The sequence below is a fragment of the Poromitra crassiceps genome (genome assembly GCF_964638095.1).
Source record: "Poromitra crassiceps genome assembly, contig: HAP1_SCAFFOLD_1829, whole genome shotgun sequence".
NCBI lineage: Eukaryota > Metazoa > Chordata > Actinopteri > Beryciformes > Melamphaidae > Poromitra > Poromitra crassiceps.
Genome location: NW_028150587.1, coordinates 1 through 22,093, shown reverse-complemented (window position 1 = coordinate 22,093; position 22,093 = coordinate 1). Strand labels below are relative to the sequence as shown.

Here is a 22,093-nt window from a genome sequence, read left to right as displayed (position 1 = left end):
CGGTGGGACGTGGATCAAAGCCTCCTGCATCTCCTGTACAAATATTGTAGCTATTGGATGTGTATAACCTATTTTACGGACTCATTAGGTGGCGACAGTGCTCTCCAGATTAGAGAAAGGTCAGGAAAACAGTAGGAAAAAGCCCCGTGATGAAAGTGAAACCGCTCATGCTGCAGGCGGAGCCATATAGATTGCTCTGGCTGCAGCTGACGTTGGCTGCGAACAGCAGTCAATCCGCTCCCACAACTGAGCCCCTCTGCCTCTGTCTGTCTGTCTGCATAGTTTCTCCACACGATTAGCCGCCAGAAAAGCAGCACCCGACACTGAAAAGCCAAACAATTCTCAGCAGTCCGGTTTGGCTTTTCCGTGTCGCGCTGGGAGCCGGCGCACAAAAACGGAGCACTCCGAAAATAGACGCTGGGTGCGTGAGGCTGTGTGTTAGTGTGGGGAGGAGTTTGCAGCTGAGGGGGGGGGAGAGGGGGGTGGGGCACGCAGGGCACCACACAACTACACCACGTCACTACATCAGAAAATATTAGCTAGAGTCAGTGAATGTGCTTGAAATGCTTCATTTCACAAAAGGCTGAATAACTCAGCTTCTAATTTGAAACGCCTGAAAACGCTGAAAACAACCTATCTTCTCCGGCTCATAACTAAAGAACGGAAAATGGTATCAATAAACTTTTTTTTGCTGATGATACAATAGAGTCTCCTTGTTCTTTGTGCGTGTTCGGTGTTTACATAGTAATATCACACAATATTCTGTGGGCCTCGAGAAATCACTGAAAACGCTCTGAAACTCTGGCACTGGGAGCGTCCGTTCTCCAAAAGTGGCTGGCACTCAATGAGTTAATTATAATATGTCAATTTACGTCTTTGCATCAGAGGATCAAACAGGAAGTGGGAGTGGCTTAGAGATTATATCCGTGGCATTTCAGGTGCGCAGGCCCCCCCCCCCCCCTCTCTGCCATGTTGGTCTGCTAGTCTGATCAGGAAGCCATGTATCGCTCCTGTTCCCCAGTGCTCTATTGATCCCTCCGTTTCCACGTGTATGGGTGTGACTGTGTGTGTGAGATATTATTTTGAATTAGCGTCCCCAATCTACTGAACGGGAGCTGCTGATGGCCCGCTCCACACTACCGACTGAGCTGTCCACACAAGCCGGGCTGTCTAGGTGTCATCGCCCCATGCTGATAGCAGGTGAGCTGCTCCCATTCACTTTGTGACTTCTTGTTTGATATTTCTGTGCAAAGACGTTCTGTGTTGTTGTGGCAGGTGTGGACTGACTAGACACGAGCTTGATCCTATTTTGAGAGCCAGATCTGTCACAATATATATATATATATATATATATAGTAAATTCGTAGATAGATGCCACTGGGGAAGGGGGGGTGATCAATAAAACTACATTTTATGGAACAAAATTTACATCTTCAAAGAGGGCCTTCTCTACATCCATGCAGCGTAGAGATCCATCGTAGCTGAGGGTCAGCAGGTGGCTAGGATGAGTCCTGGAGAACATCATGCAGCTCACTGGACGCTGAGAGTGGGGCTCAAAAAGCAGCACGCCATCATCACCGTAATCACCACCCTTAACTCATTGAATGCCATGGACGTCCTTCGACGTCCAATTAAATAGTGACGTAGAGTGCCACGGACGTCCTTCGACGTCCAATGCGTTTTTTGACGGTGGGACGTCGATCAAAGCCTTCCGCAGCTCCTGTACAACTATAGTAGCTATTGGAGGTCTATAACCTATTTTACAGAAGCCTTAGGTGGCGACAGTGCTCTCCAGATTACAGAAATGTCAGGAATACACAGCCTGAAATAGCCTTGATGAAAGAGAACCCGCTCATGCTGCAGTCCAGAGCCATGTAGATTGTTCTGGCTGCAACTGACGGTGCGTGCGAACACAGTCAATCCGCGCACACAACTGAGTCCTTCTGCCTCTGTCTGTCTGTCAGCATAGTTTCTCCACATGATTAGCCGCTAGAAAAGCAGCAGCGCGACACTGAAAAGCCAAACCTTTCACTGCAGTCCGCGTGTGGCTTCTCCATGTTGCGCTGCCTGGGAGGCGGCGCTTCCCAGGCTTCCTAGACGCTTGGTGCGAGGCTGTGTGTTACTAGTGTGGGGAGGAGTTTTCAGCTGAGGGGGGGGAGGGGGGGAGGGGGGGTGGGGCACGCAGGGCAGGACACAACTACACCACATCACTACATCAGAAAATATTACCGTATCTAGAGTCAGTGAATGTGCTTGAAATGCTGCATTTCACAAAAGGCTGAATATCTCAGCTTATAATTTGAAATGCCTGAAAACGCTGAAAACAACCTATCTTCTCCGGCTCATAACTAAAGAACGGAAAATGGTATCAATAAACTTTTTTTTGCTGATGATACAATAGAGTCTCCTTGTTCTTTTTGCGTGTTCGGTGTTTACATAGTAATATCACACAATATTCTGTGGGCCTCGAGAAATCACTGAAAACGCTCTGAAAACTCTGGCACTGGGAGCGTCCGTTCTCCAAAAGTGGCTGGCACTCAATGAGTTAAAGAGTAAATAATAAATCAATCAAGTTGTACTGTAACACTGTACTTTTCCCCTAAGTGTCCAGTCATTGATGTTTTACTTCAGGAACTCATTTCCTTGTCATTTTAGCGGACATCCACAGGCTGGCAAAAGTAGGAACCAAATTTATGTATTTTTTGTGTCACTGGAATACGATTCAGAACATCCAAACTCCCAAATTCTAAAAAGATGGTGTTAGCAAATGGTTATGATCAAAGCAAAGAAACTCACCAAGTTCCAGAGTCCTACATGCCCCCATTTATCTCCTGCAGCCATGAGCAGACTGCTAGTGCAGGGGTGGAAGGCAGCAGAGTATATGCGTTGTTGAACCACTTTGGCCACTTGATCTTCAGTTATCCTCATGGTCTTAAGGGAAGAGCGATACCTGCATCACCTGCAACCACAAAGATGAACTGTAAAAGACCACACAAAAATATATTGTATAGTCAATTCTATTTAAACGCCCAGCGATGCATCAACATTTTTTTTTTTTTACAAATGTCAGATGTCTAAATATTCAGACTTAAACATCATAAACAGTCAGGACACAAAGTGACAAACAGGAGTCATGAGGTAAAGTTGTTTGAAGCCACTGTAGTTATCATAGTCTGAAGTCTCTAGTCGACTTCCTCAACGGTGGGACTGTGAGCCGGCTCCCGCCTGCTCTCTGCAGCCCTGTGCAGGTGTTGCTCTCTGGTACAACACACAATCTCCAGCTCTTTCTACGGGTGCTGGTACTGTTCTTTATCAGCCAGCTGGTTGTTATCCAGCCAGGCGATGGCCTGGTGGCACCTCTCCGCACCTTCCTCTGGTCCTCCTCGCTAATCTTGCCCTTCACGTTGAAGGCGTATGACTCCAGGGATTTTTTTTTATTATTTTTTGTGCATTCGTGCAGGACTTCACCTGGGAGGATCGACAGGCAAGGGAACAACTGTGGCCGAAAATCAAGCAAGCCAGATCGCTGGGTAAGGTGGCTTTCTACAAAGGCCACGTCGCAGTAATTGATGGACGTACAGTAAAGGCTTAATGTATTAAATGCAAACAGCAGTCAAAAGAAACAAGAAAAAAAACATATAGACAATATTCCAAGGTTTGGCCTGCCATTAAGAGAACAGTATAAAACTCAATCAATTGCGACTCCAAGAATGAACAGTCTAAATTCTTCGCCATACGGTGCATTACGCAAAACAGCCAGAAGATGGCGATGTTGCCCAAGGCAAACAGCCTGGCAGATAGCTAAAACGTCTAAAACAAGCAGCTATTGACAGCTGTCTATTTTTGAAAGAGCAGTTGGAGTATCAGGATGTTGGAAATAGTCCTGAAAGTGAGACAAATAGTAAAGGGAGAAACTAGGTTTTCTGAAGCTTTGAACCAATTGTGAACCTGGGGACATCTGCTGGTCAAATTTGAAACAGGATGCCCCCTAAAAACAATGATTTAGTAGCCTAGTCTACATTATCCTGAAACAAATCCAATTTGTGGGACTTCATAATAGACATATGTAGGCATTTATAAATGGTGGCGTTGTTCGTGCACGTTTTGGTCCTGGTCTCAGTTGGTGAAGACATGCAGGCGTCCTGAGTTGTTGCCGCCCAGCAAAGCATTCCTTGTAGGATGGAAGGCTGTGATGGACAGCACCGTGCTGAGGTGGTGGTCGTCTCTGAAGGAGTGCTGCAGCTGGCCGCTTTCGTGGAAGACCTGCACCTGGCGAGGCCGCTCCATGCTTCCCACCACAAAGCAGTCCTCTTGTTTAGGGTCCCACACTGCTGATAGCTTCGTCAGCCATCGGCCTGTGTTCAGGTTATGTCTGAAAATAAATTTCAGACAACTTAGCATACAGTATAGTCTGATGAAGAATGTGTTACCCACTTCTAGTAAAATCTGACTGGACTCACTGTAGCAGGAGTAATGGCATGTAAACAATTGCATTGCCTTTTCATGTGGTTTTTTCTACCAAAGAAAAAGAAAAGGAAATCCGCACTGTTTTTTAAGCTCCCACGTGAGTTTTTTAATTACAAAAAAGCAACGGGTCTTCATCAGGCAGTACAGAGAACAAGCTCTCTGTGCATGGGCATATATATAACCTCACATGGGGTGGTGGTGCCCCAATCAGGTGACGACAGACACCTGTGATCATTACAAAATACATAATTGTTGAAAGAGTCCACAAGAATACAACTTTTTTTAAAGATCATATAATAACAGAGGTAAACAAATTCTAAAATACCCGATACAAAAGAAATACAAGAAGTAAAACATGCAGGTGAATATTATTATCCCTATCTATACCAATAAGAAACCAAAGAAATGTAAAAGTATAGTACGGTAGGCCAAGGTAGGTTCAGGCAGGGTTTGAACCCAGGACTCCCAGGTGAGAGTCGTACGTGCTACCCACATGACCGAAGAGCCAGGCACATGTCTACAATGGCCAAGGTGTATACATATAACAACAGAATATAATAAAGTTAAAACATCACAGCAATGGCTTGACGTCTAGTTCTTCATTGAGGCCATACGGTGCCAACGTGTTGAGTGTATATATGTGAAAAGCCACACGTTGTAAAAGTCATTGTTCGTGGTCACCTCCTCTAGGGGGCTTTTCAACCTTCTCTATCCCCATGTACCGGAGTGAGGAGATGCTGTGTCCTGCTTGTTTGAAGTGGACTGCAACAGGGTTACGTTCATCACCGCATCTGATGTTGCTGCAATGCTCGCTAATCCTAGTGCGGAGGGCTCTAGACATTTTCCCCACATAAGCTAATCCACAAGGACATTTTATCTTTAAAAAAGTTGTATTCTTGTGGAAAGACCTACTCTTTCAACAATTATGTATTTTGTAATGATCACAGGTGTCTGTCATCACCTGATTGGGGCACCACCACCCCATGTGAGGTTATATATATGCCCATGCACAGAGAGCTTGTTCTCTGTACTGCCTGATGAAGACCCGTGAGGGTCAAAATGTTGCTTTTTTGTAATTAAAAAACTAACCGTGGGAGCTTAAAAAACAGTGTGCGGATTTCCTTTTCTTTTTCTATACGCGTATTTTTTCCAGCACCTGTTGAAATAATCTTGGATGTGCGTGCACTCTACTCTTCTGCATATTTCTACCAAAGACACACAATTGTTAATTTTGGTTTGACATTTTTTTTATGTACGGTAATTTAAGTGCCGAGTTGGAAAGGCTTGTTGTCGCTGTGATACTGGCTTATAATAAAACTGTAATAAAAATAGAAACAGTGATAAGTATTATGATGACCTGAGATAAACCTTCTACTACCCAAAACTCAAATGTATCAATCACTGTGGCACTGATGAAGATCCGCCATTAGGCCCTCTCTGCACTTTCACACAGAACCAAGCAGCCCTGCCATACAGGAGTGTGCTTTAGATAGCATCCACCCCTCCCGGATTGAAATTAGGCGTGAACCATGGGCGTTAAGCTTATTATGTCTGAGGAGTCTATTTATTTAATTTTATTTTGCCTTTATATAAACAGGTAAATCAGTGCGACCTGAATTTAACGAGCAACTTTCAATATTCGTCTGATCGACTTTATGGATCACAAAGGCAGCATCATGTATTACAAGCTACACGTAACGGAAGGCTTTCTTACCTTTGGTTCCAGTTTTTTTATAAAGCATATACCCATGTTGTGAAGTAGCCTAATTAAGTCCGTTCTGAAAGCGTGTTGACTGGAAGAAAAAAAGTGTGAAACAGCTGCAGTCTGATTTTAATAACGTTATCGACGGCGTCATTATAGACCACTTGGTTTCTACTTCTGGTTATGTCACTTTCAGAAGAACAGAGCGAATCTCAGGCACAGTGGGCAACGCAAGGCACACACCTGCTCAAGTGACTCGGGCTATAGTAGGAGCACAGTCTGAATGCTAACATTAGTTGTTTTTCGTAAGGGAACGCACAACAGGCGAGACAGCCTGCAGATATGCTTCGGTTAACTTATTTCTGATCGGAGAACTTCAATCTGGAGGTTGTTTTCCCTCAGTCCTCCTGTCATTTCTTTATGAATGAGCCGAGATTGCCGTCTTCCCGCGGCTTAGCCTTTTAGACAGACGTCGATTCTGCGCTGATACTACCTCTACCGGGGGAACGAAAGGCGTAACAAAATGACACGCCATTCCGTTCTTGCGACTTTTATACAGGAGGCATCATTCTACAGGCGGCGCCCCCGCCAGGCCAGTAAAATAATTGCAATTTGTTTTTTTGTTTTTCTGCTCTCCCCAAAATTTAAATATACCTTTATGGCATATTATTACAATTACAATATAGCAATAATGGTGTTGACAGTAATAGAAGATGCCAAATCATTCAAAACAATCAGCATTTTGCTTTTAGGAGCATTGTGCCAGCGTGCGGCGCTGTTCCAAAACATGTAAACGTGTCGTTGCCTGCGAAACGCTCATCCCATAATACAAATGTTCGCATCGCATCCCATAATAGTATGATGATACTTGGGATGCCATTGCGAACATAGATGCGAACAGGTTAGCTAAAAGTTTAGCGTCACCAGCGAGGGGCCCCACCGTTGCGGTCGAGGTACATTTCGAAATCCCTCCAGGCCTGAAAATCTTTCTAGGGGAAACACTGCAGGAGGCGAGACATAACGCTGCAACGAACGCGGCTTTCACAGTCTGTGTTAAAGGGGCTATAGATTGAGACAGCTTTCCTGATTTCCCCTCCCCTGATCAGGTAACATAATGACTTTGGAAAAACAGTTAGCAAGCACGACTCCCATAAAGATATATAAAAAGTATACAGGTGCCTGGGTCGGAGGATACTAGTAGGTGACAGATGTCCCGGCACACGCGGTTTAAGAAAAAATATCTTATTTATTGTGGGCAAGCAAGGTGATGAACGTTTCGCCTAGAAGCCTTCTAGGCGAAACGTTCATCACCTTGCTTGTATAATAAGATATTTTTTCTTAAACCGTGTGTGCCGGGACATCTGTAACATAATGACTTTCCCACACTGAGAGGCTATGTTCAAGTGAGTGGATGTACCCGATGGAAGTCAGCAAAGGAGCTGTGGTGGTCATTGCTGAGGTGTCATATATCCTATGGAAAAAGAAAAGAAAATGCACATTCAATTTAGAGATGTAATTCCAAAACAAGTAGTGCAGTGCAAGTGCTTTAAGCTGTGTCAGCCCCACCTAATCGTGTTGTCCATACAGGAGCTGAGCACTCTGTTCCCTGTACTAGGGGAGAAATAAGCACTGGTTATGCTTAAAGAGTGGCCGTGCAGCTGGCAGACCGCCTGGCTCTCGGTCTTCTTCAGACAGCGGCTATCGTAAATACTCACAAGCCTGCAGAGAAGAAGGAAAATTAGTTTGGACTATTTATAGACTGGACAGACTACAGCTGAACTGACTACAAGCAGGCAATCCAATTTAACACCTTTAGAAAACAAATGATCAAAGTGATTACTGCTCTGGAGAAAATATAAATTAATCAAAGATATGAGTCATACCTGCTCTCGGCCACTGCAAAGTACTGCTTGTTTAGTGGATGGACGCTAACACAGTGAAGGCTCTTGGGGTTGAGGGTGTAGAGGGTGTGGAGGGACTCATGGGAGTTGCTGCAGAGAAATTAAAAACATTAAGAGATTAGAAGCAGCTTTGTACCAGTCTGGAAAACATTATGCATGTTTCTGACAATGTTGTTTATGATTAATAAAAAAAGAGAGCAGGCGGTTAGCACTCTTCATGCTTACTGACATTCAACATGATGAAGAGAGATGGTAAAGAATAGAGAAGTGCTGCATTTTTTAAATCATTAATACAACAGTTGAAGAAGATGGCAGTATGTTACCCTGGGGTGCGCCTATCCACAATGGCAACATCTCCACCAAATTGCCCGACAACTAGTGTCATACAGTCATGTGACAGGAAGTCAAAGGTTTTCAGGCCATCTTCAATAGAATACACCTGGTAGGAAGTAGAAAATGATTCAGATCAGCTGGTGAAGTAGGAATATCTTAAAACTGGAGTGGGTTTACAATTCATGCACGATTTTACATCAACTTAATGAGGACATGGAATGTTTTTTTAAACATCTCCACTGATTTATAAGTTTGTTGCAAAGCAGTAATGAGTAAGTCCAGAATATTTCAGCAAAATTAACAGATGTTGTGCTTGAGGGCGGCTGTTCCAACTACAGATTGTTTATTTTTTCTATATGCACACATCCAGGGAGAATCGAATTGAAAACCTTAACAAGCGTTAATGACCCATGCCAGCAGGCGGGGGAGGATTTCTCAATGCAGAAAATATATAGAGAATATATAGAGAAGGTAAACACTGTCCATCTGCTTATATTACGGAGATTGTAAACTGATGCAAAGTGGGTTGAAAATCGGCAAAGCCTTCCTTTAATTACACATAGCTGCATCAAGACTTGTTTGTGTAAAAACTGTTCCTGAAATGGAACTGTACACCTGTGATGTCAGCCCCAGCAGAATGTCCAGCAACAAGTGATGTCACAGGTGTTTAACACCCATTTAGAATCCTACCCTTTTCTCCATACTGTATTTCTGCCCTGGGGGCCTGTATCTTATTATAATATATATAGGGGGGGGGGGGGGTTCATAATGATCATGAGCCCAAAATGTAAATTCATTACCCCCGCCCCCCCCAAAAATAAAATAATAATAACACCGCGCTCTTCAAGTTAAAAGGTATTGGTTCAAACTGTACTTACTGGCTGAAATTATGATTATTATTATCATTATATATACAGTATATATATATTGTTACAGAGTGATATGTGATTGACATGTGATTGTCAGGGACCCCCTTGTTTAACTCATTGAGTGCCAATGACGTCGATCGACGTCAAATGCGTTTTTTGACGGTGGGACGTGGATCAAAGCCTCCTGCATCTCCTGTACAAATATTGTAGCTATTGGATGTGTATAACCTATTTTACGGACTCATTAGGTGGCGACAGTGCTCTCCAGATTAGAGAAAGGTCAGGAAAACAGTAGGAAAAAGCCCCGTGATGAAAGTGAAACCGCTCATGCTGCAGGCGGAGCCATATAGATTGCTCTGGCTGCAGCTGACGTTGGCTGCGAACAGCAGTCAATCCGCTCCCACAACTGAGCCCCTCTGCCTCTGTCTGTCTGTCTGCATAGTTTCTCCACACGATTAGCCGCCAGAAAAGCAGCACCCGACACTGAAAAGCCAAACAATTCTCAGCAGTCCGGTTTGGCTTTTCCGTGTCGCGCTGGGAGCCGGCGCACAAAAACGGAGCACTCCGAAAATAGACGCTGGGTGCGTGAGGCTGTGTGTTAGTGTGGGGAGGAGTTTGCAGCTGAGGGGGGGGGAGAGGGGGGTGGGGCACGCAGGGCACCACACAACTACACCACGTCACTACATCAGAAAATATTAGCTAGAGTCAGTGAATGTGCTTGAAATGCTTCATTTCACAAAAGGCTGAATAACTCAGCTTCTAATTTGAAACGCCTGAAAACGCTGAAAACAACCTATCTTCTCCGGCTCATAACTAAAGAACGGAAAATGGTATCAATAAACTTTTTTTTGCTGATGATACAATAGAGTCTCCTTGTTCTTTGTGCGTGTTCGGTGTTTACATAGTAATATCACACAATATTCTGTGGGCCTCGAGAAATCACTGAAAACGCTCTGAAACTCTGGCACTGGGAGCGTCCGTTCTCCAAAAGTGGCTGGCACTCAATGAGTTAATTATAATATGTCAATTTACGTCTTTGCATCAGAGGATCAAACAGGAAGTGGGAGTGGCTTAGAGATTATATCCGTGGCATTTCAGGTGCGCAGGCCCCCCCCCCCCCCCTCTCTGCCATGTTGGTCTGCTAGTCTGATCAGGAAGCCATGTATCGCTCCTGTTCCCCAGTGCTCTATTGATCCCTCCGTTTCCACGTGTATGGGTGTGACTGTGTGTGTGAGATATTATTTTGAATTAGCGTCCCCAATCTACTGAACGGGAGCTGCTGATGGCCCGCTCCACACTACCGACTGAGCTGTCCACACAAGCCGGGCTGTCTAGGTGTCATCGCCCCATGCTGATAGCAGGTGAGCTGCTCCCATTCACTTTGTGACTTCTTGTTTGATATTTCTGTGCAAAGACGTTCTGTGTTGTTGTGGCAGGTGTGGACTGACTAGACACGAGCTTGATCCTATTTTGAGAGCCAGATCTGTCACAATATATATATATATATATATATATAGTAAATTCGTAGATAGATGCCACTGGGGAAGGGGGGGTGATCAATAAAACTACATTTTATGGAACAAAATTTACATCTTCAAAGAGGGCCTTCTCTACATCCATGCAGCGTAGAGATCCATCGTAGCTGAGGGTCAGCAGGTGGCTAGGATGAGTCCTGGAGAACATCATGCAGCTCACTGGACGCTGAGAGTGGGGCTCAAAAAGCAGCACGCCATCATCACCGTAATCACCACCCTTAACTCATTGAATGCCATGGACGTCCTTCGACGTCCAATTAAATAGTGACGTAGAGTGCCACGGACGTCCTTCGACGTCCAATGCGTTTTTTGACGGTGGGACGTCGATCAAAGCCTTCCGCAGCTCCTGTACAACTATAGTAGCTATTGGAGGTCTATAACCTATTTTACAGAAGCCTTAGGTGGCGACAGTGCTCTCCAGATTACAGAAATGTCAGGAATACACAGCCTGAAATAGCCTTGATGAAAGAGAACCCGCTCATGCTGCAGTCCAGAGCCATGTAGATTGTTCTGGCTGCAACTGACGGTGCGTGCGAACACAGTCAATCCGCGCACACAACTGAGTCCTTCTGCCTCTGTCTGTCTGTCAGCATAGTTTCTCCACATGATTAGCCGCTAGAAAAGCAGCAGCGCGACACTGAAAAGCCAAACCTTTCACTGCAGTCCGCGTGTGGCTTCTCCATGTTGCGCTGCCTGGGAGGCGGCGCTTCCCAGGCTTCCTAGACGCTTGGTGCGAGGCTGTGTGTTACTAGTGTGGGGAGGAGTTTTCAGCTGAGGGGGGGGAGGGGGGGAGGGGGGGTGGGGCACGCAGGGCAGGACACAACTACACCACATCACTACATCAGAAAATATTACCGTATCTAGAGTCAGTGAATGTGCTTGAAATGCTGCATTTCACAAAAGGCTGAATATCTCAGCTTATAATTTGAAATGCCTGAAAACGCTGAAAACAACCTATCTTCTCCGGCTCATAACTAAAGAACGGAAAATGGTATCAATAAACTTTTTTTTGCTGATGATACAATAGAGTCTCCTTGTTCTTTTTGCGTGTTCGGTGTTTACATAGTAATATCACACAATATTCTGTGGGCCTCGAGAAATCACTGAAAACGCTCTGAAAACTCTGGCACTGGGAGCGTCCGTTCTCCAAAAGTGGCTGGCACTCAATGAGTTAAAGAGTAAATAATAAATCAATCAAGTTGTACTGTAACACTGTACTTTTCCCCTAAGTGTCCAGTCATTGATGTTTTACTTCAGGAACTCATTTCCTTGTCATTTTAGCGGACATCCACAGGCTGGCAAAAGTAGGAACCAAATTTATGTATTTTTTGTGTCACTGGAATACGATTCAGAACATCCAAACTCCCAAATTCTAAAAAGATGGTGTTAGCAAATGGTTATGATCAAAGCAAAGAAACTCACCAAGTTCCAGAGTCCTACATGCCCCCATTTATCTCCTGCAGCCATGAGCAGACTGCTAGTGCAGGGGTGGAAGGCAGCAGAGTATATGCGTTGTTGAACCACTTTGGCCACTTGATCTTCAGTTATCCTCATGGTCTTAAGGGAAGAGCGATACCTGCATCACCTGCAACCACAAAGATGAACTGTAAAAGACCACACAAAAATATATTGTATAGTCAATTCTATTTAAACGCCCAGCGATGCATCAACATTTTTTTTTTTTTACAAATGTCAGATGTCTAAATATTCAGACTTAAACATCATAAACAGTCAGGACACAAAGTGACAAACAGGAGTCATGAGGTAAAGTTGTTTGAAGCCACTGTAGTTATCATAGTCTGAAGTCTCTAGTCGACTTCCTCAACGGTGGGACTGTGAGCCGGCTCCCGCCTGCTCTCTGCAGCCCTGTGCAGGTGTTGCTCTCTGGTACAACACACAATCTCCAGCTCTTTCTACGGGTGCTGGTACTGTTCTTTATCAGCCAGCTGGTTGTTATCCAGCCAGGCGATGGCCTGGTGGCACCTCTCCGCACCTTCCTCTGGTCCTCCTCGCTAATCTTGCCCTTCACGTTGAAGGCGTATGACTCCAGGGATTTTTTTTTATTATTTTTTGTGCATTCGTGCAGGACTTCACCTGGGAGGATCGACAGGCAAGGGAACAACTGTGGCCGAAAATCAAGCAAGCCAGATCGCTGGGTAAGGTGGCTTTCTACAAAGGCCACGTCGCAGTAATTGATGGACGTACAGTAAAGGCTTAATGTATTAAATGCAAACAGCAGTCAAAAGAAACAAGAAAAAAAACATATAGACAATATTCCAAGGTTTGGCCTGCCATTAAGAGAACAGTATAAAACTCAATCAATTGCGACTCCAAGAATGAACAGTCTAAATTCTTCGCCATACGGTGCATTACGCAAAACAGCCAGAAGATGGCGATGTTGCCCAAGGCAAACAGCCTGGCAGATAGCTAAAACGTCTAAAACAAGCAGCTATTGACAGCTGTCTATTTTTGAAAGAGCAGTTGGAGTATCAGGATGTTGGAAATAGTCCTGAAAGTGAGACAAATAGTAAAGGGAGAAACTAGGTTTTCTGAAGCTTTGAACCAATTGTGAACCTGGGGACATCTGCTGGTCAAATTTGAAACAGGATGCCCCCTAAAAACAATGATTTAGTAGCCTAGTCTACATTATCCTGAAACAAATCCAATTTGTGGGACTTCATAATAGACATATGTAGGCATTTATAAATGGTGGCGTTGTTCGTGCACGTTTTGGTCCTGGTCTCAGTTGGTGAAGACATGCAGGCGTCCTGAGTTGTTGCCGCCCAGCAAAGCATTCCTTGTAGGATGGAAGGCTGTGATGGACAGCACCGTGCTGAGGTGGTGGTCGTCTCTGAAGGAGTGCTGCAGCTGGCCGCTTTCGTGGAAGACCTGCACCTGGCGAGGCCGCTCCATGCTTCCCACCACAAAGCAGTCCTCTTGTTTAGGGTCCCACACTGCTGATAGCTTCGTCAGCCATCGGCCTGTGTTCAGGTTATGTCTGAAAATAAATTTCAGACAACTTAGCATACAGTATAGTCTGATGAAGAATGTGTTACCCACTTCTAGTAAAATCTGACTGGACTCACTGTAGCAGGAGTAATGGCATGTAAACAATTGCATTGCCTTTTCATGTGGTTTTTTCTACCAAAGAAAAAGAAAAGGAAATCCGCACTGTTTTTTAAGCTCCCACGTGAGTTTTTTAATTACAAAAAAGCAACGGGTCTTCATCAGGCAGTACAGAGAACAAGCTCTCTGTGCATGGGCATATATATAACCTCACATGGGGTGGTGGTGCCCCAATCAGGTGACGACAGACACCTGTGATCATTACAAAATACATAATTGTTGAAAGAGTCCACAAGAATACAACTTTTTTTAAAGATCATATAATAACAGAGGTAAACAAATTCTAAAATACCCGATACAAAAGAAATACAAGAAGTAAAACATGCAGGTGAATATTATTATCCCTATCTATACCAATAAGAAACCAAAGAAATGTAAAAGTATAGTACGGTAGGCCAAGGTAGGTTCAGGCAGGGTTTGAACCCAGGACTCCCAGGTGAGAGTCGTACGTGCTACCCACATGACCGAAGAGCCAGGCACATGTCTACAATGGCCAAGGTGTATACATATAACAACAGAATATAATAAAGTTAAAACATCACAGCAATGGCTTGACGTCTAGTTCTTCATTGAGGCCATACGGTGCCAACGTGTTGAGTGTATATATGTGAAAAGCCACACGTTGTAAAAGTCATTGTTCGTGGTCACCTCCTCTAGGGGGCTTTTCAACCTTCTCTATCCCCATGTACCGGAGTGAGGAGATGCTGTGTCCTGCTTGTTTGAAGTGGACTGCAACAGGGTTACGTTCATCACCGCATCTGATGTTGCTGCAATGCTCGCTAATCCTAGTGCGGAGGGCTCTAGACATTTTCCCCACATAAGCTAATCCACAAGGACATTTTATCTTTAAAAAAGTTGTATTCTTGTGGAAAGACCTACTCTTTCAACAATTATGTATTTTGTAATGATCACAGGTGTCTGTCATCACCTGATTGGGGCACCACCACCCCATGTGAGGTTATATATATGCCCATGCACAGAGAGCTTGTTCTCTGTACTGCCTGATGAAGACCCGTGAGGGTCAAAATGTTGCTTTTTTGTAATTAAAAAACTAACCGTGGGAGCTTAAAAAACAGTGTGCGGATTTCCTTTTCTTTTTCTATACGCGTATTTTTTCCAGCACCTGTTGAAATAATCTTGGATGTGCGTGCACTCTACTCTTCTGCATATTTCTACCAAAGACACACAATTGTTAATTTTGGTTTGACATTTTTTTTATGTACGGTAATTTAAGTGCCGAGTTGGAAAGGCTTGTTGTCGCTGTGATACTGGCTTATAATAAAACTGTAATAAAAATAGAAACAGTGATAAGTATTATGATGACCTGAGATAAACCTTCTACTACCCAAAACTCAAATGTATCAATCACTGTGGCACTGATGAAGATCCGCCATTAGGCCCTCTCTGCACTTTCACACAGAACCAAGCAGCCCTGCCATACAGGAGTGTGCTTTAGATAGCATCCACCCCTCCCGGATTGAAATTAGGCGTGAACCATGGGCGTTAAGCTTATTATGTCTGAGGAGTCTATTTATTTAATTTTATTTTGCCTTTATATAAACAGGTAAATCAGTGCGACCTGAATTTAACGAGCAACTTTCAATATTCGTCTGATCGACTTTATGGATCACAAAGGCAGCATCATGTATTACAAGCTACACGTAACGGAAGGCTTTCTTACCTTTGGTTCCAGTTTTTTTATAAAGCATATACCCATGTTGTGAAGTAGCCTAATTAAGTCCGTTCTGAAAGCGTGTTGACTGGAAGAAAAAAAGTGTGAAACAGCTGCAGTCTGATTTTAATAACGTTATCGACGGCGTCATTATAGACCACTTGGTTTCTACTTCTGGTTATGTCACTTTCAGAAGAACAGAGCGAATCTCAGGCACAGTGGGCAACGCAAGGCACACACCTGCTCAAGTGACTCGGGCTATAGTAGGAGCACAGTCTGAATGCTAACATTAGTTGTTTTTCGTAAGGGAACGCACAACAGGCGAGACAGCCTGCAGATATGCTTCGGTTAACTTATTTCTGATCGGAGAACTTCAATCTGGAGGTTGTTTTCCCTCAGTCCTCCTGTCATTTCTTTATGAATGAGCCGAGATTGCCGTCTTCCCGCGGCTTAGCCTTTTAGACAGACGTCGATTCTGCGCTGATACTACCTCTACCGGGGGAACGAAAGGCGTAACAAAATGACACGCCATTCCGTTCTTGCGACTTTTATACAGGAGGCATCATTCTACAGGCGGCGCCCCCGCCAGGCCAGTAAAATAATTGCAATTTGTTTTTTTGTTTTTCTGCTCTCCCCAAAATTTAAATATACCTTTATGGCATATTATTACAATTACAATATAGCAATAATGGTGTTGACAGTAATAGAAGATGCCAAATCATTCAAAACAATCAGCATTTTGCTTTTAGGAGCATTGTGCCAGCGTGCGGCGCTGTTCCAAAACATGTAAACGTGTCGTTGCCTGCGAAACGCTCATCCCATAATACAAATGTTCGCATCGCATCCCATAATAGTATGATGATACTTGGGATGCCATTGCGAACATAGATGCGAACAGGTTAGCTAAAAGTTTAGCGTCACCAGCGAGGGGCCCCACCGTTGCGGTCGAGGTACATTTCGAAATCCCTCCAGGCCTGAAAATCTTTCTAGGGGAAACACTGCAGGAGGCGAGACATAACGCTGCAACGAACGCGGCTTTCACAGTCTGTGTTAAAGGGGCTATAGATTGAGACAGCTTTCCTGATTTCCCCTCCCCTGATCAGGTAACATAATGACTTTGGAAAAACAGTTAGCAAGCACGACTCCCATAAAGATATATAAAAAGTATACAGGTGCCTGGGTCGGAGGATACTAGTAGGTGACAGATGTCCCGGCACACGCGGTTTAAGAAAAAATATCTTATTTATTGTGGGCAAGCAAGGTGATGAACGTTTCGCCTAGAAGCCTTCTAGGCGAAACGTTCATCACCTTGCTTGTATAATAAGATATTTTTTCTTAAACCGTGTGTGCCGGGACATCTGTAACATAATGACTTTCCCACACTGAGAGGCTATGTTCAAGTGAGTGGATGTACCCGATGGAAGTCAGCAAAGGAGCTGTGGTGGTCATTGCTGAGGTGTCATATATCCTATGGAAAAAGAAAAGAAAATGCACATTCAATTTAGAGATGTAATTCCAAAACAAGTAGTGCAGTGCAAGTGCTTTAAGCTGTGTCAGCCCCACCTAATCGTGTTGTCCATACAGGAGCTGAGCACTCTGTTCCCTGTACTAGGGGAGAAATAAGCACTGGTTATGCTTAAAGAGTGGCCGTGCAGCTGGCAGACCGCCTGGCTCTCGGTCTTCTTCAGACAGCGGCTATCGTAAATACTCACAAGCCTGCAGAGAAGAAGGAAAATTAGTTTGGACTATTTATAGACTGGACAGACTACAGCTGAACTGACTACAAGCAGGCAATCCAATTTAACACCTTTAGAAAACAAATGATCAAAGTGATTACTGCTCTGGAGAAAATATAAATTAATCAAAGATATGAGTCATACCTGCTCTCGGCCACTGCAAAGTACTGCTTGTTTAGTGGATGGACGCTAACACAGTGAAGGCTCTTGGGGTTGAGGGTGTAGAGGGTGTGGAGGGACTCATGGGAGTTGCTGCAGAGAAATTAAAAACATTAAGAGATTAGAAGCAGCTTTGTACCAGTCTGGAAAACATTATGCATGTTTCTGACAATGTTGTTTATGATTAATAAAAAAAGAGAGCAGGCGGTTAGCACTCTTCATGCTTACTGACATTCAACATGATGAAGAGAGATGGTAAAGAATAGAGAAGTGCTGCATTTTTTAAATCATTAATACAACAGTTGAAGAAGATGGCAGTATGTTACCCTGGGGTGCGCCTATCCACAATGGCAACATCTCCACCAAATTGCCCGACAACTAGTGTCATACAGTCATGTGACAGGAAGTCAAAGGTTTTCAGGCCATCTTCAATAGAATACACCTGGTAGGAAGTAGAAAATGATTCAGATCAGCTGGTGAAGTAGGAATATCTTAAAACTGGAGTGGGTTTACAATTCATGCACGATTTTACATCAACTTAATGAGGACATGGAATGTTTTTTTAAACATCTCCACTGATTTATAAGTTTGTTGCAAAGCAGTAATGAGTAAGTCCAGAATATTTCAGCAAAATTAACAGATGTTGTGCTTGAGGGCGGCTGTTCCAACTACAGATTGTTTATTTTTTCTATATGCACACATCCAGGGAGAATCGAATTGAAAACCTTAACAAGCGTTAATGACCCATGCCAGCAGGCGGGGGAGGATTTCTCAATGCAGAAAATATATAGAGAATATATAGAGAAGGTAAACACTGTCCATCTGCTTATATTACGGAGATTGTAAACTGATGCAAAGTGGGTTGAAAATCGGCAAAGCCTTCCTTTAATTACACATAGCTGCATCAAGACTTGTTTGTGTAAAAACTGTTCCTGAAATGGAACTGTACACCTGTGATGTCAGCCCCAGCAGAATGTCCAGCAACAAGTGATGTCACAGGTGTTTAACACCCATTTAGAATCCTACCCTTTTCTCCATACTGTATTTCTGCCCTGGGGGCCTGTATCTTATTATAATATATATAGGGGGGGGGGGGGGTTCATAATGATCATGAGCCCAAAATGTAAATTCATTACCCCCGCCCCCCCCAAAAATAAAATAATAATAACACCGCGCTCTTCAAGTTAAAAGGTATTGGTTCAAACTGTACTTACTGGCTGAAATTATGATTATTATTATCATTATATATACAGTATATATATATTGTTACAGAGTGATATGTGATTGACATGTGATTGTCAGGGACCCCCTTGTTTAACTCATTGAGTGCCAATGACGTCGATCGACGTCAAATGCGTTTTTTGACGGTGGGACGTGGATCAAAGCCTCCTGCATCTCCTGTACAAATATTGTAGCTATTGGATGTGTATAACCTATTTTACGGACTCATTAGGTGGCGACAGTGCTCTCCAGATTAGAGAAAGGTCAGGAAAACAGTAGGAAAAAGCCCCGTGATGAAAGTGAAACCGCTCATGCTGCAGGCGGAGCCATATAGATTGCTCTGGCTGCAGCTGACGTTGGCTGCGAACAGCAGTCAATCCGCTCCCACAACTGAGCCCCTCTGCCTCTGTCTGTCTGTCTGCATAGTTTCTCCACACGATTAGCCGCCAGAAAAGCAGCACCCGACACTGAAAAGCCAAACAATTCTCAGCAGTCCGGTTTGGCTTTTCCGTGTCGCGCTGGGAGCCGGCGCACAAAAACGGAGCACTCCGAAAATAGACGCTGGGTGCGTGAGGCTGTGTGTTAGTGTGGGGAGGAGTTTGCAGCTGAGGGGGGGGGAGAGGGGGGTGGGGCACGCAGGGCACCACACAACTACACCACGTCACTACATCAGAAAATATTAGCTAGAGTCAGTGAATGTGCTTGAAATGCTTCATTTCACAAAAGGCTGAATAACTCAGCTTCTAATTTGAAACGCCTGAAAACGCTGAAAACAACCTATCTTCTCCGGCTCATAACTAAAGAACGGAAAATGGTATCAATAAACTTTTTTTTGCTGATGATACAATAGAGTCTCCTTGTTCTTTGTGCGTGTTCGGTGTTTACATAGTAATATCACACAATATTCTGTGGGCCTCGAGAAATCACTGAAAACGCTCTGAAACTCTGGCACTGGGAGCGTCCGTTCTCCAAAAGTGGCTGGCACTCAATGAGTTAATTATAATATGTCAATTTACGTCTTTGCATCAGAGGATCAAACAGGAAGTGGGAGTGGCTTAGAGATTATATCCGTGGCATTTCAGGTGCGCAGGCCCCCCCCCCCCCCCTCTCTGCCATGTTGGTCTGCTAGTCTGATCAGGAAGCCATGTATCGCTCCTGTTCCCCAGTGCTCTATTGATCCCTCCGTTTCCACGTGTATGGGTGTGACTGTGTGTGTGAGATATTATTTTGAATTAGCGTCCCCAATCTACTGAACGGGAGCTGCTGATGGCCCGCTCCACACTACCGACTGAGCTGTCCACACAAGCCGGGCTGTCTAGGTGTCATCGCCCCATGCTGATAGCAGGTGAGCTGCTCCCATTCACTTTGTGACTTCTTGTTTGATATTTCTGTGCAAAGACGTTCTGTGTTGTTGTGGCAGGTGTGGACTGACTAGACACGAGCTTGATCCTATTTTGAGAGCCAGATCTGTCACAATATATATATATATATATATATATAGTAAATTCGTAGATAGATGCCACTGGGGAAGGGGGGGTGATCAATAAAACTACATTTTATGGAACAAAATTTACATCTTCAAAGAGGGCCTTCTCTACATCCATGCAGCGTAGAGATCCATCGTAGCTGAGGGTCAGCAGGTGGCTAGGATGAGTCCTGGAGAACATCATGCAGCTCACTGGACGCTGAGAGTGGGGCTCAAAAAGCAGCACGCCATCATCACCGTAATCACCACCCTTAACTCATTGAATGCCATGGACGTCCTTCGACGTCCAATTAAATAGTGACGTAGAGTGCCACGGACGTCCTTCGACGTCCAATGCGTTTTTTGACGGTGGGACGTCGATCAAAGCCTTCCGCAGCTCCTGTACAACTATAGTAGCTATTGGAGGTCTATAACCTATTTTACAGAAGCCTTAGGTGGCGACAGTGCTCTCCAGATTACAGAAATGTCAGGAATACACAGCCTGAAATAGCCTTGATGAAAGAGAACCCGCTCATGCTGCAGTCCAGAGCCATGTAGATTGTTCTGGCTGCAACTGACGGTGCGTGCGAACACAGTCAATCCGCGCACACAACTGAGTCCTTCTGCCTCTGTCTGTCTGTCAGCATAGTTTCTCCACATGATTAGCCGCTAGAAAAGCAGCAGCGCGACACTGAAAAGCCAAACCTTTCACTGCAGTCCGCGTGTGGCTTCTCCATGTTGCGCTGCCTGGGAGGCGGCGCTTCCCAGGCTTCCTAGACGCTTGGTGCGAGGCTGTGTGTTACTAGTGTGGGGAGGAGTTTTCAGCTGAGGGGGGGGAGGGGGGGAGGGGGGGTGGGGCACGCAGGGCAGGACACAACTACACCACATCACTACATCAGAAAATATTACCGTATCTAGAGTCAGTGAATGTGCTTGAAATGCTGCATTTCACAAAAGGCTGAATATCTCAGCTTATAATTTGAAATGCCTGAAAACGCTGAAAACAACCTATCTTCTCCGGCTCATAACTAAAGAACGGAAAATGGTATCAATAAACTTTTTTTTGCTGATGATACAATAGAGTCTCCTTGTTCTTTTTGCGTGTTCGGTGTTTACATAGTAATATCACACAATATTCTGTGGGCCTCGAGAAATCACTGAAAACGCTCTGAAAACTCTGGCACTGGGAGCGTCCGTTCTCCAAAAGTGGCTGGCACTCAATGAGTTAAAGAGTAAATAATAAATCAATCAAGTTGTACTGTAACACTGTACTTTTCCCCTAAGTGTCCAGTCATTGATGTTTTACTTCAGGAACTCATTTCCTTGTCATTTTAGCGGACATCCACAGGCTGGCAAAAGTAGGAACCAAATTTATGTATTTTTTGTGTCACTGGAATACGATTCAGAACATCCAAACTCCCAAATTCTAAAAAGATGGTGTTAGCAAATGGTTATGATCAAAGCAAAGAAACTCACCAAGTTCCAGAGTCCTACATGCCCCCATTTATCTCCTGCAGCCATGAGCAGACTGCTAGTGCAGGGGTGGAAGGCAGCAGAGTATATGCGTTGTTGAACCACTTTGGCCACTTGATCTTCAGTTATCCTCATGGTCTTAAGGGAAGAGCGATACCTGCATCACCTGCAACCACAAAGATGAACTGTAAAAGACCACACAAAAATATATTGTATAGTCAATTCTATTTAAACGCCCAGCGATGCATCAACATTTTTTTTTTTTTACAAATGTCAGATGTCTAAATATTCAGACTTAAACATCATAAACAGTCAGGACACAAAGTGACAAACAGGAGTCATGAGGTAAAGTTGTTTGAAGCCACTGTAGTTATCATAGTCTGAAGTCTCTAGTCGACTTCCTCAACGGTGGGACTGTGAGCCGGCTCCCGCCT

At 44.3% G+C, this 22,093-nt stretch overlaps 1 protein-coding gene across 1 annotated transcript; it reads right to left on the bottom strand.

Annotated features, from left to right (window-relative positions):
• Nucleotides 1–8,426: 8,426 nt before the first annotated feature.
• On the bottom strand, nucleotides 8,427–21,884 carry LOC310772054 (WD repeat-containing protein 76-like). The gene is made up of 9 exons (XM_083664521.1): nucleotides 21,663–21,884; nucleotides 20,296–20,457; nucleotides 17,827–17,942; nucleotides 17,486–17,593; nucleotides 17,169–17,321; nucleotides 17,020–17,073; nucleotides 13,535–13,805; nucleotides 12,230–12,392; nucleotides 8,427–8,509 (listed from the first exon to the last, which is right to left on the bottom strand). Exons 1-7 carry the CDS (start codon nucleotides 21,792–21,794, stop codon nucleotides 13,550–13,552), a joined length of 981 nt encoding a protein of 326 aa, XP_083520647.1. The 5' UTR covers nucleotides 21,795–21,884; the 3' UTR covers nucleotides 8,427–8,509; nucleotides 12,230–12,392; nucleotides 13,535–13,549.
• Nucleotides 21,885–22,093: the final 209 nt, after the last annotated feature.

What these genes read in the sequence shown, in the direction of transcription:
- LOC310772054 (XM_083664521.1), bottom strand. Translation starts at nt 21,794, where the DNA reads ATGAGGATAACTGAAGATCAAGTGGCCAAAGTGGTTCAACAACGCATA. An exon ending in GTGGATAGGCGCACCCCAGG is followed by an intron (nt 17,594 to 17,826) that starts GTAACATACTGC and finishes ATTTCTCTGCAG; the next exon opens with CAACTCCCATGAGTCCCTCC. An exon ending in CCTTTGCTGACTTCCATCGG is followed by an intron (nt 13,806 to 17,019) that starts GTACATCCACTC and finishes ATTTATTTTCAG; the next exon opens with ACATAACCTGAACACAGGCC.